This window comes from Rhipicephalus microplus, chromosome 5 (assembly GCF_043290135.1).
Source record: "Rhipicephalus microplus isolate Deutch F79 chromosome 5, USDA_Rmic, whole genome shotgun sequence".
Classification (NCBI taxonomy): Eukaryota; Metazoa; Arthropoda; class Arachnida; order Ixodida; family Ixodidae; genus Rhipicephalus; species Rhipicephalus microplus.
The window spans coordinates 106521487-106546615 of NC_134704.1; the positions used below are offsets into that span (position 1 = coordinate 106521487).

Consider the following 25129-nt stretch of genomic DNA (forward strand, 5'->3'; position numbering starts at 1 on the left):
ATGGGTAGCATGCTTTAAACCACAGGCAATTATGCGTGTGAAATCTTTTTGAGCTTGCTGTTCGTCCATTACGTGGCCTCAAGGGAATAAGTGCAGTAAAATGTGCATCTTTATTAGTGGGTGACCAGCTTAATTAAAACCATGAAGTTACGATAATCACATGTTCTGACGCCCGATCGCAATGTGCGATCGCTCGTTCCACACATTATTACTGCTATTTTACACGTCGCAATGTAAAGCATCTATACAGGACGAGCGCGATGTTAAAGCATGAACGTTACTTTCACTGCATTTCCAAGCAGACGCGTGGATTCGTGGTATACCATACACTTGCCTTGCAAACTACCCGGGTTAGATTCCCATTCGGACAAAAATATTTTATTATTTAGTTTATTTGCATCTTTCTCTGTTTCTCGGTACATCTTTCTCTGTTTCTCGGTCACAAAAAGGTAATTTTTCGCTCGCAATCAACGACACCGACGCCTACGCAAACATCACCGCCGGCGCCGAACCGACACCGGAATTTCTGCGAAACGAGGTCTTTAAAGCTATCGCGTTTGAAGATAATCAAATATTGCCGTCATATAGTATTTAAAACTATTTTATCATAATGAACCAAGCTTTACACAGTAATCTTGAGGAAGGAAACACACTGTTTTTACCGAACTATTTGCGCACAACGCCGCATGCCATTTCTTTTAGAGGCGATAGTATTTCTTGGGATAGTAGAAAGCAGTTATTTTGGTGCGTACATCTGTCTATCTGTCGTTCTGTCTGTCACACGATTCAATCACCCGGCCCAAGTTTAGGCACTTGCAGGTAGCCCAGCTATCTTTAACGGTGTGCTGCGTTCAGGCATCTGAATATCAAAAAGCAAATATACGCATACCTGAGGTGCAACATCAATACGCAAGTATTAGGTGATGTGTTTCTTTACTAAAAATACATATATACTTCATTCAAGTGACCCTGGTGTTTCTTTGGCGGCGCTGAAAGTGAGACGCAATTCGCGAAAGAAGACATTTAGGCAGGCAAATACGCGGCCGTTTTTTTCTTTTTGTTTTTCTCACTTTTTTCGAGCGTGTGTTGTACGGCTAGTAAGGACTCCAGATGTACGTCTTCTTGAGGCGAAAAAGCGAGAGGCACTTTCCTTTCGCTCGAGTCTGACCTCATCAGTTTCAGTACTGCAACTTTAAACACGAAACAAGCCTTAAAACAACACTGGATGAAGTTGACATACCAATAATTATGCTGTAGTTCATGCCATAGCGTCGTAGTAGTTCGTCTTGCTGTCTTTCGTGGCAGCGAATACGGGCTGGTGTATAAGCACCGTATTTAGAGCAGAAACTTGGGATACGATTGAAGTGCAGTTCCTTCATTGAAGGAAAGAAGACTGTTGGTTGAATAGCTGCCTTTATTGACATTTCTTGTTTGATGACTTGTCACGTTATTTAATGACATAATGCGTACTCGGCGAAGTACAAGAGTTATTATGCGTTACTAAAACTTGTTGTTGGGCTAGTTGGTGCATGGTACAGCGCGTTATTATACCGCTGTATAGTCACGTGTGCCAGCGGTTACCAACTTCAAGACAGGTACGCGATTCCGCCTCTATTATTACTACAGGGCGAAAGTTATGCGTTCACTGAAGTTCATTGCGCAAGGCATAAGGCACGTCACGTATTGATGCTATGGTCACAAAAATTTCTAAAAAGTTGGCCATATTTTGCAATACCATATCGCTAAGCGTTTGTTTTTCGGCTGTCTTCACAACAGGGGTGGCAGTGTCACAAAAGAAGGGGAAAAACATATGTCAGGGCTGGTCAGCAGAAGGCCTCTGTTAGCTGCATATTCATGAAACACAAAGAGAAACTTTGTTCGCCAAATTCAATTCATCGTGTTCGCAGCGACTACCTTCACTGAGCTCTGGAAGCGGCGTCAGAGCGTCCTGGCATTGCAGTGGCACGTGCAGGGCGACGTTGATACACTCACGGTAAGAAGACAGGCAATCAATTTTTTTCCCCTCAAAGTGTCATGGATGTGAAAAAGTGTGACTCGAGTAATTCAGCAGTTTCTTTAAATCCTCACAAAGAATGGCACATCAGAAACCATATGTCTTCCTGCTTTGGCAAACCACGAACCATCGCATCACAGTTTATTACAGATCGCTCCCAGCTGATCAAACTCGCCTTTATTCCACGCGTATGAATCCCTCTTCTAATAATCGAAATTAGTAAACGTTACAGAAAGCAGGGAAGTGGGGCACAAAAGTAACAACTGTGTGCAGCCTAAGTGCAAGGTTGCGACCGCATTTTCGGTGACACCCCGATTGCGGAAGGTTTAAGCAGATATTTCATGGCACATTACATGTAACGAACACCAGCCGTTGAAAAGTTTTGGAGCTCTCCACTGCGGCGTCTTTCGGTATCATCACGTGGGTTTAGATCATCAGAGCCCAACAGTCTCTATATTAGATGTTTGAACTCTGTTGCCCTAACTAGATTTTGTACCATAGCAAGACGTGTTTTCAATTTTCCTCTTTTCGTAGTTTACCTTGTTCCGAACGTCTCTCTCTGTCCCCTTTGCCGGGTCAGCGAATAGAAGTGAATAGGTCGCCACTGCCACGTAGTTCTCTTTTACAGCGATTTTCTTTCCGCAGGACGTGGTGTATCCCGAGTTTGAGGCCCACGCAAAGTTATACAAGCTGAATCCAGTGAACATGGTAGGAACACAATCGTAGCAAAATAATGTGATTTGGCAACACTTGTTCTTTCGTTCAACTTTGAAAGAATTGTTACACTTTTCACTAAAACGAACAAACTGCATTTCAAATCTGGAGTCAGTGTTGGCCGCAGAAATTCAGTGAACCTCACAAGTTCCGCGATATATTCGCGAGCTATGTTCGCATAACTATAGCGTCAGGTGTGGCGCTGCTGTTTGACGTAACATAGAACTCAGTACCTGTTATTAATTTTTCCAGCATGTGACTTGTTTACTTCAGTATAAACAAAACTGCAATGTCACGAAGATATGTAGTACTTTGACATTGTGTTTAGAGCAAAATGTATTCCAACCATGCGACTTGTACCAGCTTTGAGTAATTTATACATGTATCACGCTTTCTCGCGCGCAACTGAAAATGCTGAAGACAGGCATAATTAACATAAAATAAGCATTAGCCTTAAAAGGTAAGAGATGGGTAAGAGCATCTTTAAAAATGTACAGTCACGAGTAAGCTTAACTGGAGCGCTCCACAGCGTAGCCAGGGCTGGTTTGATTGGTTTGATTAAAGCTCACCGTGAAGCGTAAGGTGATGTTGCCGAGATAATACCTCTGTATGCATGAATATTATGCCGGTATGTATTTATACTATTTCGGCAACATAACTCGAAGCTACGCGGCGCTGGCGTCAAAGAAACCGTTTAAGGACACGCTGTAGAGCGTTCGAGTTGCTGATTACTCTGCATCCTAATTTCATTCTCGGGTCGAGGTCAAGTTGTCTCTTTTTTTTTGTCACACGAGTACAAGTACTATGGTCTATTGTAGAGTTATTTCAAAGAACTGGGTACCACTGCTTAGAAGAAGTGCATAGAAGAGCGCAATATTTGATTTGATGTCTGATAGTTTCAAAGATCTACGTGACCTGAGTATGAGTATGTAGATTCTTTCAGCTTGTCTATACGTCATAAGTAGAGAGTCATGAGTCATCACTTCGTAAAATTGTACACCTTTTATTTTCTTGCTTTTAGGCCATGTTACTATTGGTAATCCATGTCATCCTTTAAATATAAGCCTTTATGAACACACGCATTCCTTAGAAGGCAATGAGCATGCGCATGTTGCGCTGTGTTTTTTTTTTCAAGACACCTGTGCGCCCCAATATCTAAAGCTATTTATATTTATTGTTGTACAATTACGTGACCTCACTCATTCGCCATGGTGAATCTGTGGTTGTGGTACTCCGATGCTCACCCGAAGGCATCGCGTTCTATCCCGGCTGAGGCGGTCGCATTTCGATCGACGGAGACGCAATGCCAGACGTCCGTGTTCAGTGCAATTACAGAGAACGTTAAAGAACACCAGTTGGTCAAAATTTCCGGAGCCCTCTACGAGGACATCTCTCATTATCATATCGTGGAATCGAGACTTAAAATCTCAGATACTATATTAGAAGTTACCACAAAGGTAGTTTGCCGTAATAAAATAAATAAAAATAAAACGTAATAAAATAAAAAGAAACGCAATGAGTAAGCTTAGTAAACCACACCATAACTACCGAGACGAGGACGTTAGTAGAGTAAGCTTCTTATCGTTCTCGCGTCCCTAGTTGCGCTGTGGTTCATCATGCATCGCCAACTCGTCATGCTGCAGAGTAAGCAAAGTTTCAATAGTTGCGCATGTCAGTGTGTTTCGATCATCGAATCGCGTCATCCTCTCGTTGAACAATGCATGTTTGGTCAGCCTTCTAGCATGCATGTTTGGTCAGCCTTATATGTTCTGGCTTCTTCAATCAACATGACCCGTGTACCCTGGCTTCAATGATGGCGATTTGCGTGTGCAAGGCAAGAGAGGCATCCTGGCATATAAGGTATAATTTGTGCCCCAGGGAACTGCAGGGCATGTGTGGTTTCTTACAACCTTCGTCTAAGCACGCCAAACGTATATGCAGGATTTTGAATGAGGAATGGTGGCGGCAAGCGAGGCATTTCAAGGATTGTCTCAGAGTAGTGTGCGCCACACAACAGGGAGGATCGCACAACAAGTTCTTCAGGGATTGGTGTAAGACGTCTGACAAAGTAGCGGACTGGTTATGGGACAACAGCCGGCCACACTTACCTAGGCCAAAAAAACCCAAGCCAACGGATGGGAAAGTCATCACCTTGGGAGACTGTGCCATTCCTAAAGACTACAAGAAGATTCTCGGATTAGGACCAAAGTTCTGCTTTGAACCGTCCTTTACCCCACCGGAGAAAGTGGCGCTCACCAAGAACCTTGCTCGTCGTGTGTTAGAAGAAGAGCGCCCACGCTTCATCACGGAATGCGTGGATGTTCTAAAGAGGACGTCAACCACAAGAGGGAAGCAACAGCACGTAAGAACTTTGGTGGACTTTGGCATTAGCAACAATTTGCGTTTTCTGACCTCTGACAAGGAGGGTTGCTTTGTTATTTTACCTGATGGGCTTTTCCAAACAAAGGCGTTATCGGCAGTTAAAAAGAATTTTGTTCCTGTTAACAAGAAAGCTAGCAAAGTCAAGGAGGAAGCTGTCGCGCTACTTTTGAACCACAATCTGGAAAAACTTGCTTCTACTGTGAAACGTGCGACAAATTTGCACCTGGAGTTGTTTTTTGCAGCAAAAACTCACAAGCCTGACGTTCCGTTTAGGTGTATTGTATCGGAAAGGGACTCATGGCAACTTAATCTTTCTACCTTTCTTCAAGAGCAGCTAGTTAGCCTTAAGGTATCAGATCCCTTCTGTGTACCGAACTCGGAGGCGTTGGTTGCCTTCTTAACAACCTCAAACCCTGGTACTTGCAATTTTTTCAGTGTTGATGTTCAGGATTTGTACTACAACATTCCACATGGTCCTTTATTGACAGTTGTTAGAAAGTGCATTACAGATGATAATGATGAAATCGAATTTGTTAACAAATGCGGCATTTCAGTTGGAGCTTTCCTCGAATTATTGTCTTTTTACTTAAGGTCTACTTTCATCAAATGGCATGATGAGTTGTACCTACAAAGATCGGGAATATGCATTGGTTCGAAGGTGGCCCCGATACTTAGCAACATTTTCTTGGGTTACGTGAACAAAAAAATTGAAGCCAACATAAAGGGCCTTGCAAAGACCATATTTAGATACGTTGACGATTACCTAATTTTTGTAGAACACACTGTACTTGACAGGGCTATAGTAGATATCTTAAATGTTTTCAGGGACTGCAGCGAGGGCCTCGAGTTTACGTGGGAAGTGCCACGGGAAAGTCAGCTTCAGTTTTTGGACTTGTTGTTATCACGTAAGCCAGACCATGTTTGCTGGTTATATAGCCCACGATCTGAGAAGCCCCTGCTTAGCTATTCTTCCGGGCATTCAAAGACAGTTAAGAATGGCATAGCATTCTCTTGTCTCCGCGCTGCCTTGGCCAAATCTTGTCCCCACAAAGTTAATGATAGCTTCATCAGACAAGTAGATAGATTGGCTAGTGCGGGTTACGAAGAGCATGTTCTGCGCAGAACCGCACAGAAGTTGGTTCATCGTGTGCGCAAGAATATATCTTCGGAGCAGCCTCAAATTGAGAGGAATTATGAAGAAAGGAAAAAGAAATGTGTCTCCATACCCTATGCGCACAGTATATCACATAATCTAAAGAATGTAGGCAGCCGGTATGGCTTACAAGTTGTTTTTTCTGCACCTAACAAACTAGGAAAGATATGCGCTAGGCTAGATAGGAAGCGATTGACAAAAAAGGATAGGTGTCGGTGCTCTGTTAAGCACAGTGTTTTGTTTGTTGAGTGCAGAACCGCGGTGGTTTACTGTTTGCTCATGTCATGTGGGAAAATGTACATCGGTCAAACAGGCCGGTGCATAAATACAAGGTTAACGGAGCACAAGAGAGCATTAGCTAATAATGCTTACTCGCACTTAAGACGGCATTGCTTAGAATGTGGCTGTTCCCCGCTGTTCTCTGAGACTAAAATTCTTTCCAGCCACAGAGATAAGATGACAAGGGAAGTGATCGAGGCCTTCCACATCGCAAAAAGAAAAGATTACTGTATAAGCCAAGCATCGATTACTTTGAGCGATTGCGAAGTTGGCTTTTTAGAAAATACGTTGTCATTGTAGCACGTGGTACACCGTCTTGTTGTATAATAACCAAGGTCGTTTACGAAATAAACTAGTTGAGAGAGCAGCGGTGTCCCTATCGTCTCTCTTTGTGTAAAACGTCGTGCGCTGCTTATTTGTAATCATGAGCCTTCTAGCTTTTTGCTTGTGTGCTAAAAGTTACGTAATCTATGCGACAAACCTCGGTAGTCGACGATGGCATATCACGCACCTGTGTTCCTTCTGGTAAAGTTCGGGATAACTAAGCGCTGACCTATAAAGCTGAGATGTTTAATATTCTCTCTAAGCGAATTTGAAGGTGAATTTACAGTAGTAAAACCCCCTTAGAGAACAATGGCAGCAGCTGAAGGGCATCACAACATTGTCACAATATCATATACCTCGTACAGGGCATCACAATATGATGTATTTTCATTCCCCAAAAAATGTCACATTGTTTTGAGTAAAGATTATGTCGCAAAAAAAGGAAACAAAAAACGTGTTTTATACGTAGCTTACACAAGAAAGAGACCTGGTGAGATCATCTGCACCGATAAATAACTACATAGTGTACACATAAAAAAAAAGAGCCGCTAATTCTGCGACACTTAAATGAGACACATCTATACCTTTGCTAATATAATCATTTAGAATTCTTGGAAGAGTACATAAGGTACGAACCAATTTGTACTTTTCCTACACAGATATACGAACCTTATGTGCCATTCTGGGAAAAATCCGCCCGGGTCGCAGCTGCCAACTCTGTAGTGTTGCTTATGGTGAGTGAAAGTTCTCGTTAAGTTTTATCTTTTTCGCATTCATTTGCATACACTTTCACGGTTACATAGTAAGCTAAAATGTCATGAACCGTAATAAAGATGCAAAGTCTGAAATCAAAAGCTTATGAGAAAGCAGCTATATGGAATTCCTGACACCATGGGCGCAACCAGCAGTTTCCGAGTCAAATTTTCTTCTCTCTTCTAGTGCGTGTGCGTTCCGAAATCGAAATATTTCCTTCCAACTAAAATCGCTAGCTTCACGGGCATTTTCTCATCGAAACAAACATTAGAACTTCCGAGATAACGTTGAATTGCTAACGAAGTGTCTTGATGCCGCTATTTTCATTCATTCCTAATGACCTCTCGCTTCGCAGCTGTGCTTGGTACTGTGCTCCGTGTTCGCCATCATCGCCTACCGCATCATCACACTCGGATGGATGTCGCGGAGGCCCCGGCTGCGGCCCCACGCCCATGTAATAGCAACCGTCTCCTCGTCGATGCTCAATCTCGTCGTCATCATGCTCATGAACAAGGTGCGGAATCGCAAATACAGTTCATTAGGACCCAAACCTTTTCGTCTCACCAGACTGGAAAATAGACCGGCGTGAACAGTGGCGGCGTCGCACTCCTGCGTCGTAGCCCTGCGTCGGTAGCGTGCGCACGAGTTATACAGTGGGATATCCAAGGACACGACACGGTCATGTGAAGGCGCAATACTTTTTTGCAGACTAGTCGGTTCATTTTTGAAAAATTGATTTGCTGCACAAACTTGAAGATAAACAAGGGAGACAGTTCAGGAAGGAGCGCAGTTCTGCGCTCTTTCCTGTCCTGTCTCTCTTGTTTTCCTTCAAGTTTGGGCAGCAAATCAATTTTTCAAACATGTGATGAAGTCTACGTCACCAAATGACGTCATTGCGACGTCACATATCACCATAATCGGTGACGTCACCATGACTTGACCTGTTGGCGTAATCTCATAGCGAAGTCAGAAGTAGGACGATTACGGAGGCAGGGCGAAACCAGCTGAAGCGCACAAAGCTTGCGATGGAAGCGATCCTGCAGGGAGTGCGAAACCTACCGTGCCTGCCAGGGCGGCCGTTCGTCGGCTAAGTCCGTTACTACGTCGGCCTAGCAGCCACTTAAAACCGCGTCTGCTGGTGCAGCAGTTCGGTGGTGAATCCGTTACCGCGTCTGCCGGGGTGGGCGCTTAACGGAGCAAGCTTTCGCAAGAGGTCGGGAAAGGCTCAATACATAGACAGAAACGCAGAAAGTGATCGTTTTCCACACTTCCAGTTTTCAAACTCATAATAAAAAGGCCCTAAATTATAAGAAGATTGGGAGAATATATATGTAGAAGCTAAAATACCATGAACCGTGATAAAGTGTGTGTCTCAACGCTGATTAGCCACACAGAAATAGTCACCCCAAGGTGCTGGGCAATAAGCGTGGAGTAGTTCTCTAACGGCAACCTGTGGGCTCTTCATCCGCAGGTCTACAAAAGGCTAGCCACGCATCTCACTGAAATAGGTAAGGGTATCTCCATCGTTCGTTCTTTGAAGCACCCTTTTTGACAAATGAGTCGGTATCTGGTTGCCTCTTGCAAGCCGCATAGCCCTGAAGCAACAAGTGTTGAGATGTCACTAACTTTGACTTAATCTGCGGTTGCGATTGAACGATTACTTTTTGCAGATATCTGGGGTCATTTTACTTAATTTCTCTGAAGTTGATATTTATCCGCTTTTGCAACAGGGACAGTGTAAATTTTTATGAAAGGGGAACACGCATGCGAGTGACCTGCGCTCTGTTGCAGCTGCCTACAGCACCATCAACTGACAGATAAGGAAAGCACGACCGAATTTCCCGTCATCTGTTAGCAAACGAAACAAGCCATGACCGATTGGACAGGCACCGCTAAATTGTGCTCGTGACGCTCTGGTCTCGCAACGGGCGATGCCACCTAAAGCGGACGCGTTTTCTTTATCGGCTGATAGTGCTGTAGGCAGCCACCGCAGAGCGCAGGCCACGCAGTCACGAGTTCTCTTTTATAAAATTGATACTGTACATTGTAATGTCTATGGGTGAATACTAAAGGAAAGTGAGGTTTGCGTACTCTACTTGAAAAATATTACATCCTATCTGTTCGAGTATGTCAAACCAGACGTTTCACTAAAGACTATAAAACACCTAAACAGGCAAAACAAAACATTTGTAATACTTTTTTCTGATTCGTGTTATTTTATCAGGCCTCTTATGACTATGCAAGTACTTTTTTCACAAAGCTTGAACATCATATATGGCAAAACTTGGAAAGGAGGGGAAGGCGTGAAACGTTGAGAAATTGTTGATTAGGGATTGCCACATGATGATGATATGTGGGGTTTAACGTCCCAAAACCACCATATGAATATGAGAGACGCCGTAGTGGAGGGCTCCGGAAATTTCGACCACCTGGTAGGGAATGCCACAGGTGACAATGTTTCGGCAGGTTGAATATTCTTTGTCGGGGCTGCGGCGTTGCCTTTACGAAGAAAAGTGCGCTTGTGTAAGCGTTGGCTGGAGCGACATTATACCTGCTAAACGATCTCTGAATGTGTTCACTCCATCGCATTCACTGGAGTGACTGCAGTATTAGAAGTCAGTACCCACAAACTTCCATACTGGCTACGTGCATTTACATAGACAGGAAGGATCCTATAATTGCTTGACATTATTTCGACTACATGCCAAGAGGGAAACATGAAAAATCTCGTAGCCAAACACACACGAATTCAAGTCTTTCATCAAACGTGTATTACCGACAGCAGCTGGCCCGTGATTATGACGAATTGTTCTAGCGACACTGCACTTCAGTCAAGATCGCAGATTACTGGGTTTGCTCACGTATTCATGCGAAATGAGTAGATGCTCAAATAATAGACCGAAATAGTTGTGCTCACCCGTTATCTCTACGACACCTGAAGAACCTCCGCCGAGCTGTAAACCCTTGAGCTAACGCGCAACGGAGACGCGCAAAGCATGTGATATTGAGCTTTGGCCATTTTCGTCTTATGCATGGCTGCCTTGCTTGACGTGTCTTGCTGTGGTTTCCTTTCAGAACGCTCCTAATCGAATGTCTTATTTTTCCCTTATTCATACTTGGCATGTTAACCGAGTGAGATAACCTAGTTCGATTCAACTTACGATCTCTCTGAGCAAGTGGCCATGGCAAGCAGAGGCACGCGCCACGACCACGTCAAGCTGTCCCCGTGTTTTGCCCGATTTAAGATTCACAAAATAGGCAAAGAAAAAGACCGATAAAGGAAAGCCGAGTTCTTTAACAGCTCAACACAATTTCTTAATTTGGAAGAATTTGTGAAACACAATGAATGCGAACATCCGCATTAACCTCATCTAGTTGAACGAGATCATTGGATGCTCGGCAACCGCTACAAGTGCGCATGTTCCTTTAAACCGAAACTGGGGCTCAGATTCCGGGGCATGTCTTTGAACGCACGTAGGAAAAATCGCATGGTATCGATCACAGCTTCTCACACACAAATCATCTGTTCTTTCAGGGAATTGATTCATTTAATTTTTGATAATTATTATCACAGTTATCAGAACCTTAAGTTCAATTTTGCTCACAATTCATATGTACCCAGTGTAAAACTTTATCTTGAACCAGAATAATTGACTTCGTGCCAGTCTTGAGTTTGTTTTTTCTAGAATTTTTTTTAAAAACTCAGTATCCTACCGGCAGTACTCACTGGTTAAAGATAGTGTCAATAATTGTCTATGAAATTAACAATTTTGAAAAAGCGACGTATGAGATTAACAAATACAAAACCTCTGCGTCTCCTCATGCTGTGATACTACACCCGTTCAGCGCGTGTATTCGAGGCCTTCCGAAAAGTTCTTGCAAATCAGGAAATTGTATTTAACTGTAAGGAACTCTGCTTTTGCTAATCGGTTTTCTTCATTTGTTATTTTGTAAATTTTGAATCGCACAAAGCCCGGGTAGCGCTTCGTATCAGTTTTAATTTTTAAAAGAAATTTTCTGAACATTCTGAAAACCGGGAGTGTCATACCGAAAGTATTTTCCAGATAAGCAAGAGTGTTATATAAATATTTAATAATGGCGTATGGGATTACCAAGTCCAAAACCACTGCGCCTCCTCGTGTTGTCCTACTACACCTCTTCAGTGGGTGTCTTAGAGGATTTCCGACGTCGAGATGACGCAAAACTAATTATATTCATTCCTCTGGTTCATAACTTCTAAATTATTTCAGTGATCTCTCAATGCAGTGTCCGTTTTATTTCAGTCGTAATGTAGGCGACGTTTCGTCAACGTGACATTTTTTTTTTCAGAGCGCCCACGGACGCAACACGACTACGAGGACAGCTTTACGGTCAAGATGTTCCTCTTCACATTCCTCAACACGTATTCTTCGCTGATGTACATTGCATTTTTTAAAGGAAGGTACGTGGTACAAGACTATTGCACTACACGCTAAAATTATGCTGTAGTCTTCTTACGATATAAAAAGGGGCTATCCACGCGCTATCCACTCAACCGCACCGCGCGTGGCGGGACACCTGCCGCAAGCAAGCGGAGGGTGAAGGAGCGAATAGGCGACCCTCTTTCGTCCTCCCCTTCTGTTCAATATAGGTCCCAGCATGTGCCTGACGTCTGTGTGGATAACACGTGGTCTTTACGTGTAATATCAGCACAGCCGCACCACACGTGGCGCGACACCTGCCACACGTAAACGGAGGGCATAAGAGGGTCACCGATTCGCTCTTTCGCGCTCCACTTGCTTGTGGCAGGTGCCCCACCACGCGCGGTGCGGCTGTGCTGATATCGCGCATACAGGCCACGTGCTATCTGCGCAGCCACCCCGCACGCGCTGGGACACCTACTGAGCGGAAGTGGAGGGCGAAAGAGGGTCGCCGATTGACTCTTTCGCCCTCCGCTTGATTGCGGCAGGTTTCCCGCCATGCATGGTGTGGTTTTGCGGATAGCGCGTGGATAGGCCCTAAAAAGCAAACTTTGTGGCAATTTCTTTTTTCTCGTGGTCTGAGGCTGAACGAATAAACCAACTATATAACGTATAAAATAACGGCAACGCGGTGTAGGTAGAGAATAGCACGTTCACTCAACCGATAGTTTCATTCACCATTCACGGCTAGGATGGCCTGCTGGGTTATAAAGCGAGATTGCAGCTTTGCAGAATTGAGGCGATCCACGACAGGCATTGCCTAAGAACTAATATGTAAAAAAACAGTATCTCAAAATATCCTTTCATAAGAGTGCTAATTAATCTAATGTAACCAGCGTTCATCGATGTATATTCGTAACTTTCTGTACGTGGTGCTAACACGCCCGAGGTAATGTGAAGCTTAGGGTATATGCCGAATGGTGAAAAATATACACGAGGTGAAACTATGAAACTTTTGCGGCAGGTTTCATCCCTTAGCAGGTCCTTCAAACTCCTTTGAAAGCTCATTTTCCCGGCGCACTTGAGTCTTCATCAAAAAGTAACCGAAATTCCGAAAACAAAGAGGCTGATATGGTTATCAACCCTAATTATCAATGCTATAAAAATGGTTTCACTATCGGCCTCCTACGAAGTAGCCAAACACCTTAGTTGTCGCTAAAACCAGTTAAGGCACTTTTGTTGTCTCAAAAGATTTAAGAAGCTGCTTTTGTTATTAATAATGTATAATTACTTACTTTAGAAACTAAACTCTTGGCGCATGAACCATAAACCAAAAACAAGGCAGTGACCGAATGTTGATATTATTATTTATTTATTCAATAAAATATATTATTAACAAAGGAGTTGAGGCAATGGAAAATAACAATTACGGACAAGTATTGTGAATTGCACCTGTGCTGTCAAACGTGTGCCCACCATATCAAAGGTGATTTTTAGAGTGATACGTTCATGGTGTAGTCTAGTACGACGTGAGGTCTCTGTGGGAAATAGTGATTTGGCGTCAAATGAAATCAAGTGAAGTTAAATATAAGCACTCTACCAATTTATCGTTTTTGGTGCTACGGGGGTATGGCAATAACAGACAAATAATGATCAGGCACGGCCGTCGCGAAATTTTCTTACGCTAAAAATGTCCGTTACTGAGCTGCCTGCAACGGGAACAAAAGAGGGGTGTTCAGTGGTCCTATTTATTTATTTTATTGTTATGTTTACTATATCAGGCTTGCGTCACACCCAGGATACCATGGAACCATTCTAGGATACAGCCTGGATAAGGTGTGTAGGCTTTTTATAAGCTTTTTCATAAAAAGTCATTCAGTTATATTTTTTTCTGTGTTGTACGGGTGCATGGTAAACCTTGAGAAAGTGGGTGCACGAGCAGGTCTTCTTTAGTTGTATAACCAAAACTGTTAACCGAAGAGCAAGTTTGATGCTTTGATTCTGAAAATTTATTAGAATGTATGTGTCGTGATAAATTATTTATGATATGACACGCAGTGATGTTAGTATAATTTTTCAATGGGAGATGGCCGACGACAAAAAGGAGTGCTTGTGGACACTTGAGTGTTTTATTGCTTGACGCATTAATTTACAATGATTTAGTTTCAATCGCTTTGGACACTTTGCTTTGGAGTCGAAACATATATATACTACGATGGAAAGGAACTCGAGTGAGGAAAAATTATAGTCTTTTGCAATTTGTTATGCAATAAATTTCCACGTGGGAACACACCGCATGCCCATCGTATGATTTACTCTAAGCTCACTATATAAATTGAATCCCGGCTGCGGCGGCTGCATTTTCGATGGAGGCGAAAATGCTGTAGGCCCATGTGCTCAGATTTGGGTGCACATTAAAGAACCCGAAGTGGTCGAAATTTCCGGAGCCCTCCACTATGGCGTCTGTTGCAATCATATGGTGGTTTTGGGACGTTAAACCCCACATATCAATCAATCAATTATTGTGAAGCCGTGACGTCGACAAAGGCAGCAGACTGGAGGTTCAAGATGCAACTATTTATTGGGCTGAACTTGTGGCTGGTGAAAGGAAGGTCCGATTACAGCACAGCGATACACAGTGGCACTGAAAGGAAGGTCGGATTACAGCACAGCAATACACAGTGGCACTGAAAAGAAGGTCAGATTATAGCACAGCGATACACAGTGGCGCTGATAGTGGCGAACAAAGCGTCGGCTATCGATTCACTGACAAACGCTGCCAAGCATCGCCGTGTATACATGTGCCATCGAATAATCCAGCGCTATCGATAGCGGCCACGTATGTTTTAGAATAATCTGTAATGATAGCGTTGTTCACGTAATCTTAACAAAATTATCTACTACAACCCTGAAGCTTCTCGAACACTGCAGGCGCGGTTTGCGCTGAGAATTACTTACGTTGTAACGGGGCGATAACAAAACTTGAGATACGATTATGGCAATATGCATTCATTAACCTACTACTTATGCATTACGAGCTAAAACTACAATATGATTATACGTCACGCCAACGGGGGCAAGACCGAATTATTTGTGACCTTGTTGAATTTTTAATGGGCTATTAAAAAGGCTCTAACATTTTTATATTCCCTAACAAGCTGGTTAATTGCTTCAGCAGACAGTGGCGGCTACTTTCAGTGCTGCGCAGACTTACACACTGCAGACAGTTACAGATAGCGGTGATCACTCACAGCACTTCGGGTTACAGCGCTGTGCAGTGCGCACCCCACAGACGCTCCATTACAAAAATTAATACCCACGCTTCTTTTTTACGTCTGTCCAATCCTCCTCGCACGTGCAGTGACAAAGTCTTTTTCATTGGCAACAATACGCACTACTGAGCTTGTCAATGGGTCCTTTGCACTGCGAAATGACACCTTGGCCCCTCGGTGACGAAGTTTTGGCCAAGCAGCCTATATATTTCCATTTTCCTGTATACCATTTTGTGGAAACCGGTACTAATGAAAACCTCCGACATAAAGGGTCCTCTCTATACTTTTGATTGATATGTGGGGTTTAACCTCCCAAAACCACGATATGATTATGAGAGACGCCGTAGTGGAGGGCTCCGGAAATTTTGACCACCTGGGGTTCTTTAACGTGCGTTTTCATGATAAAGGTAACAAACGTCAACTTTACCTTCAAACAGATAGAACAAAAAATAGCGACATCATCTGGCCTGTCTTAATGCATTTCGCCAGTGTTCGCTTCCCATTAACTGTTCCTTGACAGAACCTGAAACTTCCGTGCCTGCCGGGCCATGGGTGATAACCAACGTCAATATCATGTACAATTGCCCTAAACTGTTACGAAAAATAAAATTGAGTCCACAAGCTATAGAAAATGAGAATAACAATGATTTTTTCGAATTTCACATCCCGCAAACACAGTGAGGGACACCGTAAGGGGGAAGCTGCGGAAATTTCGAAAACCTGCGTTCTTTCAGGTGTTCCTAAATATGAGTACACGAGCTTCTAGCATTTCGGGATTCCATCCCGCCACCTTCAAATCAGCACTAAATCACTATGAACACGTGGCTAAGCACTAGAGTACTTCAACCACCGCTCATGTCTTTCAGTGCGAAGACGGCTGCCTGTATGAAGTTACCGTCCAGCTGGCAATCGTCATGGTTGGCAAGCAGATCATCAACAACATCAACGAATTCGCACAAATGTAAGATTATCACTCGTGTATTTTTCCAAGCGAATTTTCTTGTGAGTTACATATTCTGTGGGCGACATTGATGCAGCCGAAAATCCCGGCGTTCGCTATCGCACAGAAATGCCATCCTCGATGTGCGCCGGTGACATGCGTAATTCGCGTGCATTCATTTCCAATAATTGTTTTACACCAACGGTCGGCAAAACTTGTACGCCTCACTCAGACTCACTCATTAAATGTATTTTGCTCTTAAGCTCACTTGGATTCAAACTCACCAAAAATTTTCAATCACCCGGATTCGCTCAGACTCAGTGCTAGGTCCAAGCGAGTTCGCCGACCTATGATGAACAGCCATTTCTAAGTGGCAATCAGTTACGTTTCAGTTCAGTTACGTCGCAGTACCAAAGTTACCTAAGAAGGCAAGCGGGTTAGGGGGAGACAGAAGGTTAGGTGGGGAGACAAGATTAAGAAGTTTGCGGGTATAAATTGGCAGCAGCAAGCACAGGACCGAACTAACTGGCGGAACATGGGAGAGGCCTTTCTCCTGCAGTGGGCGTAGTCAGGCTGATGATGATGATGATGACCTAAGTTACTAATTCAGCTGACGTCACAACCAACGCAGGCGAATATCAAACCGCTGGCGCTCGTGGCAGCGGGACCACATCAGGCGCAAAGGAGGACTCCGCGCTGGTCCGCTGACCCGCTGGGAGGAAGACTACGTGCTGGCAGAGTGGCGGATGCTGTCGCTCTTCGACGAATACCTTGAGATGGGTGTGCACCCTACTGGGGAGATACGATAGCGTGCTTGGTGACGGCCTCTCATACGCAATGGCGTCACTGTCATAGAGCTGTTGAACACTATACTGCCCTCGAGCGAACGTTTCGACAAGAGCACTCGTCTTGAGACCATTGTGATCTTGTATGCTGTGCGGGCGCCCTTAATATGACTTGCAACATGGAACCACGTGACCTCACGAGTTCAAAGGTTGCGCATGGCTTCCAGTAGTTTTTTTTTAATTTCAGGATATAAATGTTGACTTCTTATTTGGGATCGTACCAAAGTCCAAGAAGCACGTTTAGTGATAAAAAAGGGGCTAGTGGAAGCAATGCGCAAATTCTGAAATCGTGAGGCCACCCGCTTCTTTGTTCCGAGTGATATTGAGCGCGACTGTTCATTAGGCCGTTATACTTGTGGTACGCGATGGGGTACTTTCATTTATTTTGTACTTTATTACCCCAAAAGAGCTAATGTAGTTGTACATAGTGAAATTTGTGTGATCACTAGTAGGTCCTTTTTTCTGATGTGTATTATAAACCATGACGTACCCTTTTCGATTTTTAAAACGAGAGGGCACGTTTAAACTTGATTCTATAACACACGCGACCACAGAATTAGCGTTACGCACTGGTTCTATACAATGCGCTGGACGGAGGAGAAATAGACATAGGAAAAGAGGGCTTAAACTGTCCAGCCGTCTCAAGCGAATTAGCAAGGGACACGTATAAGGGTTTCACGTTAATGAAGATTCGGTTGTGTCCTCAACGTTCCGCCTCGCCCTGTATGCCCAGCCATCCAGTTCGGTTTTGTGACGCTGTTCGTGGCCGCCTTTCCGCTGGCTCCACTGTTCGCGCTCCTGAACAACTTCGTGGAGATCCGTCTGGACGCCTACAAATACACATGCCAGCTACGCAGGCCACTTGCGCAGAGGGTGCCCAACATCGGTGAGTCATTGCCAATGAAATTTTAGTGCTTGTGCCCAAAGAAAGGGAAATTGACAACCATTCGTTCCTAGCACGACGAGACAAGGAAATTCGTATGGATTTCCTAGAACAAACGTCTTTTGGTTCCAAAAAATTGTTCCAGGACTGGAGATCTATTCTGAGATCAACCTATTTTGGGCGTGATTCCTCCATTATTTGAGCTAAGCAGGAAGCTAATAATAGGTCATGGGATGGTGGACTAATCAATAACTCGAGACACATTGAGACATATCGCAAATAAGTGCTACGGAACCAATCCGGATTTGTCACGGGTTTCATCCCCGAACCAGGACAAAGTTTTTGGCAACTAAGGTGTCTGTTCCTGACAAAACCATGAGGTATTGTTTGTAGTCTGGCGCTGCAAAACAGTTGGCGGTCAGTTTCTCTTTATTGCCACTTCCGCCCCCTTACGTGTCCAAGATTTTACTTCTAATTTTGGTACCCTGCTGTCCCGTACATCCTAATGATAAATGCAAGCTGCGCCCCCAGGCTACTGAGGCGTGCCGTGCAGTCATCTGTGCAGGAAAGCCTTGTTACGTCGTTCCCATCGTAACCCTTAGTACATTTTAGTTACTACTGTAAATTTTTCAAGCAATAATATTTCCAAGTAATATTGCTAATAAAAAAAATAATGTTAATAGTTTGTCTTCCCGAGCAGCGATGTAATAACCTCAACTGAGGTTCACGAGAAACTTATTTTCACTCAAAATCCGGTGACAAGAATGCTTTTCTCCGTGTAAAAAAATGACTTGCTTGAAATAGGCAAATGTTGAGGTCACGGAGACGAGAAAATGAAGTTAGATAGGACGTATATTTATGTTTTCTCAGATCAGGATAGTGACGGCTGGGGGCGGAGCTTCAATTTTTTTTATGTTGTAGGCGAATATAAGAAAGAAATACATTGCTAGGCTCAAACACTGTACTGTTTGCTTTGACTGGTACAAGTTTTTTTCTCGTTTTTTTTCTGAGCACAGGGGCGTGGCAGGTCATCTTCGAAGGCATCTCTACTCTCGCCGTCATCTGCAACGTAAGCATCATGGCAGTGGAAGCGTGAACACGTATAGCGTCTAAAGTCTTACAACTAGATTTGCCATTATACTCAAACCTCGGTATAAAGAACCCGGTATTAACAAAATATTGGATATAACGAAGTAAATGAATAGAATTGCAATAGATATACAGTTCGGAATATACATTTGTAACAAATTTGCGGATATAACAAACTTTTTTTGTGTAAGATGAAACTTGGTGAGATCAACGTGTGATATAGAGGTGGTACAGTCTGCCAAGAAATAATACGGTCGTATCATTTCGTGCCCTGCTGTACCATCACTTTATCGCGCAAGAGGTGTGTGTGTGTGTGTGTGTGTGTGTGTGTGTGTGTGTGTGTGTGTGTGTGTGTGTGTGTGTGTGCGTGTGTGTGTGTGTGTGTGTGTGTGTGTGTGCGCGCGCGCGCGCTTAGCAGATATGCGAAAAGAAAGATAATGCTGGTGCTTAGTATCACGCAACTAGATTGAAAGCTTATTAGTACTCTCAGCATACAGTCCTTCACTATGCACGACTTCAAGCAACCGCGTGCACTTGTATAGGCGTTCCAGATCGCGTACACCAGCGACTTCATCCCCCGCCTGGTGTACCGCCTCGTGTACAGCAGCGACTACAGCCTGCACGGCTTCGTAAACTTCACCCTGTCGTCTTTCGACACGAGTGATTTTGACAACGACACGCGCCCGGACAAGGCTACGCTGGACGGCGTCGTCGTCCGAGAGTGCAGGTTGGTAGCTGCGCCCATACGCTCGCACAGAGGGGGGGAGAAACTGCCCTCCCCCTTTCCTAATCATCTGAGGGGATCCCGGCGCAAATTCTGCTTCAAACTTTTGCTTAGTCGGACCTGTCTCGTCGTTCTTTATTGAGCAGGGTTATGAGGTCACCCATGTTCTTGACCATAATGGCGGCCAAAAGACCCATAATGCAGAATTTCAAAAAGTGTTCAATTTCATTCTTCTCTACCGTAAAGCCGGGTATCAAAGGCTGGTCACTGTGGGAGACATGTCCTCACTACCCTGTTGATGACTCCACAAGCATGCGCAAAGCATATTGATTCGGTAAGCTAACATATGGAATTATTGGAATGGCATAAGGATCGTTTCTGCAGGATTCATGGTAAAACTTTCTTTTTCTCTCTGAGGTGGAGTACGATGGCAGTTTCATTTTAATCCGATTCGTGCGATAATGAGATGAATTTAATTACTCTCTCAACTCAACTCTTTATAGTAGGACCACTAAAGTTTTCAATGTCTAATCAGACCTTGCTGTGGATCCCGGTTGGGGTACCTGATTACTACAAGTGATATGGGCTCCTTGTTGTAATGTCCGATCATTTATCCCAACAAGCGGTACACCTATGGGCCTTTGAAAGGCACTCACGCTTCCAGTGAATTACACTGACTGCCCAAACGAAAGACCATTCTTATAAACCCTGACAAATCTAAACAGGTGCTCGACACGGTGGTCTGGCGGTTACGGGGCTCGATTGCTGATGCGAAAGACTGGGGTTCGAATCCCGGCCGCGGTGCACGTTCAAGAACACAAGGCCGAAAATTCCCGATGCCTAAGCTGAGGCATCCCTCACAATTACAAAGAGTCGTTGGGGCAGTAATATGCAGCAATAACCCTTCATATACAGACCTATCAACATGCGACAACCAGAACTTTTAAGTTCAGTTCCTCCAATGTAGTTGGTGCATGAAAACATTTTTTTTTCTGCGCTTGTGAGGTATCCTGCTGCAGCTGTTTGTAGAAAAAAAAATTGATTCCATTCCTCCTGGCATTCTATTTTTGTATTTCTGTATGCAGTATTCTTTCTTGCTGTTGTGAATCTTTTTCAGCACTAATCATATGTTCTCGCTTGTTAATTGACTGTTTTTCTTTGCTGTTCGCTAAACGTCATAGACGCGTGTATGATGGCGAATTAGTTCATCAACCTCTAGGTCGCTTTTTTTTCTTTTTGTTGCCTCCATCAAGCCTAATGTATATAGCGGAAATAAACACATCATTTTGTTTGAATTGGTTCCCCCTTTCAGGTACAAGGGTTACCGCGAGCCACCCGGTTCGGAGAATGAATACGAACTCACCGCCACCTACTGGTACATATTTGCCGCCAGGCTGATCTTCGTAGTGGTGTTTGAGGTGAGCATGCACTCTCCAGGAAGTGAAAAAGAAAACGCAGTTTTAGTTTCTCTTCTCCTTGTTTGTCGCATGACGACTATGGGCACACTCACAATACAGCGATTTTATATGCTGTCATGCTAGCTCTATCTGCGAGCGTTAGTTCTGAACATGATTCGTCACGTCGTCATGTACAGCTTTCAGGTTTTTGCAGCAGCATTAGCCGCTACAGTTGCGAGCCCCCGGTGAGCTCTGTACTCTTTGAAGGAACTAGCGAAATTGTTAACGATGCTTTTATTGGAGGCGGAATCGGATGCGTTTTTTTTTTTAGTTCTCATACAAAGCTTCTAGAGGGGATGCCGATTTGTATGCACTAGACAGCAACGTAAGGCGAGGTGTCTAGTTCACCAGATCAAGTAATAGTCAGAAAATTCTTTATTGTTGAAAGTTAAACTTGACGGGAAAAACAAAGTGTGGGATTTGCATGATTTGATTGATTGACATGGGGGGGGGGTTCATTTCCCTAAACCACCATATGATTATGAGAGACGCCGTAGTGAAGGACTCCAAAAATTTCTACCACCAGGGGTTCTTTAACGTGCACCCCAATCTGAGCACACGGGCCTACAACATTTCTGCCTCCATCAGAAATGCAGCCACCGCCGCCGGGATTCGATCCCGCGACCAGTGAGTCAGCAGCCGAGTACCTTAGCTACATGACCACCACAGCGGGTTGGGATTTGCATGATGTAGTATGCCGTGCGTAGCCATTTATTACCAGTGTTGAATAGCGCTGTGCAATGACGGCCCCTGTTGGCTATCCGCCATTTATTTAAACGGAACAAGATAGTGCTTGTGTAGCGCGTGTGTCCCTGACCAATAGATGCTCCTCGCCATACCGCAGTTCAGCTTCGAGAATTTCGCCGCAATAGTTGCTGTCGAGACGAAAACAATAAGTGCTTCGTCGAATGCGACATTTGTCCCTAGGTGTCCCACAGCGCAGGGGCCGAGGAATACAAGGAACAATCACCTCATTATCATTCTTCCGAACGGGGAAGTGGCGCACTAGGGACAGGAACAAAGGAGACAAGAAAGACTCGGCACTCGCTACGATACTCCCTAAGAAGGCCACAGCTTTAGCCCGGCTCTCAACCCCATTGAATCACCTCGTGACGTCTTCCTGTGACGTCGCGCTCGCCACACAGCTCACCGAGTTTCGTGACGTCATCGTAACGTCAAGTGACGTAATGTCACACGATGACGTCATCCCATGTCCTGGTAGCTTACTCAAGGTGTTGTAATCACGGAGGTAATGTAAACGCACCTGAGGTGCTTACGACCTTGGAGGCAGCAGAGAACCATGTTAAGTGCAAAAAGCGTTTGATGGGGGCCAAGATCACTATATAGACAGAAGAAAAAAGAAGAAAGCTTTTGCGTTCGTGTTGTCTTAAGTGGAAGCCTAAGGGAACCTCTGAACTTTTTTCACATATCATTATCACTACCCACCAAGATGGTAGAGTTTCTTATGAATACATTAGAGGGAACTCGGGAGCCTCACCATGGTGGCTTAGTGGCTAAGGTATTCGGCTGCTGACCCGCAGGTTGCGGGATCGAATCCCGACTGCGGCGGCTGCATTTCCGATGGAGGCGTGAATGTTGTGAGCCCATGTGCTAAGATTTGGGTGCACGTTAAAGAACCCCAGGTGGTTAAAATTTCCGGAACCCTCCACTAAGGTGTGTCTAATAATCATATAGGGGTTTTGGGACGTTAAACCCCACATGTCAATCAATCAAGAGAATTCGGGCGCTAGTGTCTATGGAAGCTGCAACACGCAGCATGTCAGCCAGCGTGGAAATGATGGATAATACACGGATTTGTCTAATCTTCGTTCTTTCGGCTTCGTTTGGCTTCGCGTGACCCAAAGCCGCTTTGCCACGAGAAGACAATGAGCAAACGACCAGAAATTTCACTTCTCCGCCTCAACCTATCACGAGCACTAAACCGGCCCTCGAATTTTACAACGATCCATTATTTCATCCAAAAAAACACGAAAACACAACAAATAATTAACAAACGCATAAGTGCGTTCGAGGCCTCAAGCACGAAGATTGGGTAAATCCGTGTACACTCCCAACATTTCCCCGGTGACTGAACGATTGCAGCGCCAGAGTTCTCTCTTGTTAATCTTGTGAAACTCTATGGTCGAATGGATTACGGCACCTAACCGGTGAGGCCACGGGATAGAATCCCCGCCGCGGCAACGGCACTTTCGATGCCGGCAAAAATGTTAGAGACCCGCACGTTATAGAACTAGAGGCGGTCGAAATTTGAGGCGCCCTCCGCTACAGTGCCCTTCGTAATCATATAGTGGTTGAGGGATGCAAAACAGGAACTATTTTCATATTGTCACCTGGTCGTGACGTTGACGAAGGCAGCAGACTGTATATCCAAGGCGATACTTTGTTAGACTGAACGTGTGGCCGGGAAAAGGAAAGTCAGAGAACAGCGATACACACTGGCACTGTTATTGAAGCGTCGGCCGTCGATCAACGGATCCCAACGTTGATCACTTACACATCCTGCGTCGAACTGTCCAGTCTTATCAATGGTAATCGTGGAATCTCTGAAATGAGCCTGAGTGTTCGTGTCTTGCGCAACAATCTTAACAAAATGATCTACTACGATCGGGAAGCTTCTCGAAGACGATCGGCGCCGCGCATTGATGACGGTCTATGTAGGCGTAAACCAAGTACAGCTTAAGTGGAACAACAGACCCGCGTGGAAACATTTCCCCGTATTCTAGAAATTGTCTTCGCTCAACGCTTTGCCTTCACTACAGAAAGCCGATGGGAGCGCCATGTCTAGGCACGGCAAGTTACTGCATATCAGCAATAGTCTGCTGCGATTCTTTTTAGCGCAGTGTCATTTTCAGCCGAGTGGTGGCGCAGTGCTCAACTTTGTCAAGTGAAAGGTGAAAGTCGAGTCGAGGAGCGTTTCTGAATACGGGGGATTATCTCTATACCTCACCTTATCGTGCTTTGTTTTCTGGCGCATTCGCAGCACGTGGTCTTCTTCGTGAAGTGGCTCGTGGCCGCGCTCATACCGGACGTGCCTCGGTCCGTGCAGCAGAGGATCAGGCGGGAACAGATTGTGGAGCAGAACCTCATTGCTGACCTGCACACACGCGAGCGAGCTCGGTCCGGTCGAAGCTCCAAGAAAACCCCCGCAAGCGACAAAAGCGATCGCCGCCGAACTTCGACATCTTCGAAGATTTTATGATATTTAGGTCACGTCAAATGAGAGAGAGAGAAAGAATGAGGAATGCACTCGCGTTTAATTTCCACGCCATAATGTGTATTTTTTATTTTTAATTACAATCATTGAAACGAATCCAGATTATGCGCAGTAGTAAAGGAAAGGTGCCAAATGGTCTAATAAAGAACACCAACTTTATTTTGGCGCTCTTCATCAAACTCACATGCTGGCCTTCGGAAACGAGGGAGGTCATACAAATTTCTAAGAAAGCAAGTCGGTGCACAAAAGCAGGCCAACAAGAAGTACCATGGATTTTTTTTTACATACAGGCTGTCAGTGGTTTCTCGCTTTTAATTGCCGAATCCTCCCAAAAAAATTACCCACATTTAACTCACAAACCTATGTATCAAAAACCAAAGGTATACTTGGCATGTTTTTCTAAGGCCTGTGCATACAATGTGTAATTAAGGCAAGACTTCGCGCAAATCTGATCACGAAACTATACACAGGTTAACATTTAGCCGTGGAGTTGCGATTTCGCGCGAGTGTACATAGCCACTGCTAGCCGATTTGGGTGCGTTTGGTGATGTAAACGCAGCTATGTGGTTCCCGTCGAGGGCGGTAGCACCAACGGTGGACGAAGAATACAGAACCATAAGGCTACCAACTCTTGTAAGAACAATAGTTGGCCTAACCTAATAACT

General features: G+C 44.5%; 1 protein-coding gene across 2 annotated transcripts; it reads left to right on the top strand.

The window, feature by feature from the left end:
* The first annotated feature begins 1797 nt into the window (after positions 1-1797).
* Positions 1798-21401, top strand: LOC142817895 (anoctamin-4-like). Of its 2 annotated transcripts, XM_075895841.1 has the most exons (13): positions 1798-1993; positions 2660-2722; positions 7526-7600; positions 7975-8133; positions 9091-9127; positions 11949-12060; positions 13801-13855; positions 16158-16252; positions 16863-17011; positions 17810-17962; positions 18976-19028; positions 19591-19775; positions 21085-21401. In XM_075895841.1, the coding sequence occupies exons 2-13, from the start codon at positions 2720-2722 to the stop codon at positions 21311-21313; spliced, it is 1305 nt and encodes a 434-aa protein (XP_075751956.1). In that variant the 5' UTR covers positions 1798-1993; positions 2660-2719; the 3' UTR covers positions 21314-21401. The 2 variants fall into 2 exon arrangements, with proteins under 2 accessions (XP_075751956.1, XP_075751957.1); XM_075895842.1 differs by lacking the exon at positions 1798-1993 and having other exon boundaries at positions 2012-2722.
* The last annotated feature ends 3728 nt before the right edge of the window (positions 21402-25129 follow it).